The 2879-nt window shown below is 32.2% G+C and overlaps 1 protein-coding gene across 1 annotated transcript in view; it reads right to left on the minus strand.

The window, feature by feature from the left end:
• Positions 1-988: 988 nt before the first annotated feature.
• The window catches only part of LOC18035081, a 5239-nt gene continuing 3348 nt past the window's right edge, over positions 989-2879 (minus strand). The window contains exons 7-8 of the mRNA XM_006423804.2: positions 1659-1783; positions 989-1580 (exon numbers count right to left, since the gene is read on the minus strand). Of these exons, the coding sequence (XP_006423867.2) occupies positions 1419-1580; positions 1659-1783 (287 nt within the window). The 3' untranslated portion in view covers positions 989-1418. The remainder of the gene's footprint in view (positions 1581-1658; positions 1784-2879) is intronic.

Genomic DNA, 2879 nt, shown 5'->3' on the forward strand with positions numbered 1-2879 from the left:
AATATCTAGCAATAAAAAACTACCAATTGATGGTAGTGGGAAGAGAACTTGTAAGCTTTTCGGTCAAACTATTATTGCATAAAAGCTATAAATTAGTTATAAATCAAGCGAGTGACTACTATGGCAGGACATATTGTCCCAATATCTAGCAATAAAAACCTTAGAGCAATTTTCTTTTTAATCTGATTGCCTCTAATTAATTCATAAATTAATTAACATTAAAACAAATAATTTATTAATCAGAATTTTTTTTTTACAAAAAAGATAAATAAAACAAAAATAAAAGAAAAAGAATCTAATCAGAAGCTTATGTAGTAAAAGATAAAAAATTGTTTCATGTTTAGTATGTGATGTCTCATGTTTGACTTTCAATTCATTATATATTTTGTTCTCTGTCTTGGCTTTCATATTCTAAATACCTCAAAATCTTCTTTTTAATCTCGTATAATGTCGGACATTATGTTTCATATTTAACAATTATTGTTAAATGTTTCATATTAAGAATTGCATAATTTGTGTTTTTCATGTATAAATACATGTTTTATATTTATGTTACATGTTACATATTCAAAGTTTAGTGTTTCATGTTCTAAAGGCACCCAAAATTTACTTTTACCCATAGTTTAATATTTGGCACTCACGTTTCATAACAAAAAGTTCAATATCACATGTGCTAAATAGCGCCTTTTTCTTTTTCCCCGTAGTTTCATGCTTGACATTCTTGTTTCATATATAATATTCTATGTTACACGTATAAAGTTAAATTTTGCAAATTCATACCAAACTAATCATCATTATTGCATATTTGACTTTAAATTGTTGCATACGTTGTGTTCAATGTTTCATGTGGAAAAGTAAAGTACAGAATTAAGGGAACAGCCGATCAGCATACTAATCGTACTTGGCATAACCTTGAAAACACAAATGGTGTCCCAATACAATTCTTTGATCCCAACAATTATAGACTTTTATACTTCCAAACACACGCTTGATAGAATCAAATGCTCCATATATCATTGAAAGATGTTTACATTTATACGGTATCACAGAGACCACAATATACACAATACCAATACTGGATTAGTGGGTACACAAACAAAACTTTTAACCCCCTCGGAAAAGATAATGAAGCATAGACTATTCCCCCTCACATCATACCTATTGATTCTAACTTTCAACTATTTTGAATGATGATCTTGTGCATCCCCTCCATGATAAGCATCCATGTTTAAATATTTAGCATGACAATTGTTGCTATACTGCTCTTACTCTTCCGCCGTTGTACAAGATATTATTATCATTAACAACATTCTAATCATTTTCAGTGTTCTCTATCCCCTAGCAGAAATGTGGAATCAGATTCGACACACTACTCCACATTCAATGAGATTCATCACTAGATTCAAATTGCTACAGGACTACCACGGTTCAAAGTTATTACCAAGAAAATTCCTGACATATGTGGACCTGCTCCAGCCTTGCTCCATGAGAATGAGGCTGAGGAGTATCACCAATTTCTCCATGGCATCATTTTCCAGGCTGCTAACTGAATTAGATGGATGCTTCTGTAGTGAAGAATTCTGAAATGTTTGATTGGAACTCATTATTCAGATCATTACAAGATAAATGTCAGAAGTCAGGTCACTGAAATATTCTACCATTGAGTCCTGATAAAACTTCAGATATTGGAGAGATTGTTCATAAAGTCCGCAATGATAGAGAAGAATGCTGTAATCTCTTAATTCCTTGGCATCACTTTCAAGAAGTATCAGACGTTCACATGCTGTAACAACAGTAACAATTTCCAGATGAAAATAGGTAATAGAAACACTTTAGAAGAGCATTTTAGCCAATATTTAATTTAAAGGTCTGAGGTGGGCAAATTGAGTTTCGGTTCAGATTGTTCGGATTTCGCTTTGGGTTGCAATAGTTTAGAGAATTCAACCCATTCAGGTTCAAACTATAAACCCAAACTGAACTAAATTTGGGTTATAAATACACATTCAATTTAGCTTAGAAACCCTAATTTTACCACCATCCAAAACTTAACTAATTATCAAACAAATTTCTCATAAGCGCATTCAAAAATTAACTAATTAACATAAAGAATTCTATATTTAACAATTAGCCCCAAAAAAAAAATAACAATTTAAAAAATAAACTAATAATTAAAAAATAACATACTAACAATTAATTAATTAATGGGATGGAAGATCAGAAAAAGAAAAAGAAGAAGAAATATATGGTAGTGGTGGAAGAAAAGAAGAAGAAAATATGTTTGGTAGCAGCAGAAGAAAAAGAAGAAGGATAAGAGATTAAGAAGAAGAAAATGAAAAAGAAGAGAACAAGAAGAAGAAGAAGAAGAAGAAGATCTTTGACAATGGCAGAAGAAAAGGAGGAGGAAAAAAAAAGCAGCAGCAGAGGAGGCAGCTGAGAATGGTGCGTTTGGGAGTTGTGAGTGTGTGTGTTGGAGTTAGGATATGAGTTTTTAAATTTTTTTTTTCAATTTCTCCGTTAACCTAATTGGGTTGACTACGAACTGAAATACAACCAGATCAGTTTTGAATTTTGAACCCAAACAGATTCAAAGCTTCAATCTAGACCGAATTTCGGGTTCAGTTCAGTTTATATCAAACAGATCCGAACACCCAACCCTATGAAGGCCTATAGTTGGCAGGGCCTGGACAATGCATGTTGTTGAGAAATTTCGTTCTGAAGAGTACAGTAAAAAATTACAATGACATGAAGTCAAAGACTTATTGGCCAAATGAGACATAGCCAGTAAATTGTCTTCTGAGGTAAGAGAATGATTGTACGAGTTTCTCAGCAGCTACACATTGAGAGAGTCACTGGATATGCAATAGGATTAAATAAAAGAA

Source organism: Citrus clementina, unplaced genomic scaffold (genome assembly GCF_000493195.1).
Source record: "Citrus clementina cultivar Clemenules unplaced genomic scaffold, Citrus_clementina_v1.0 scaffold_8, whole genome shotgun sequence".
In the NCBI taxonomy this organism is placed as follows: Eukaryota; Viridiplantae; Streptophyta; class Magnoliopsida; order Sapindales; family Rutaceae; genus Citrus; species Citrus x clementina.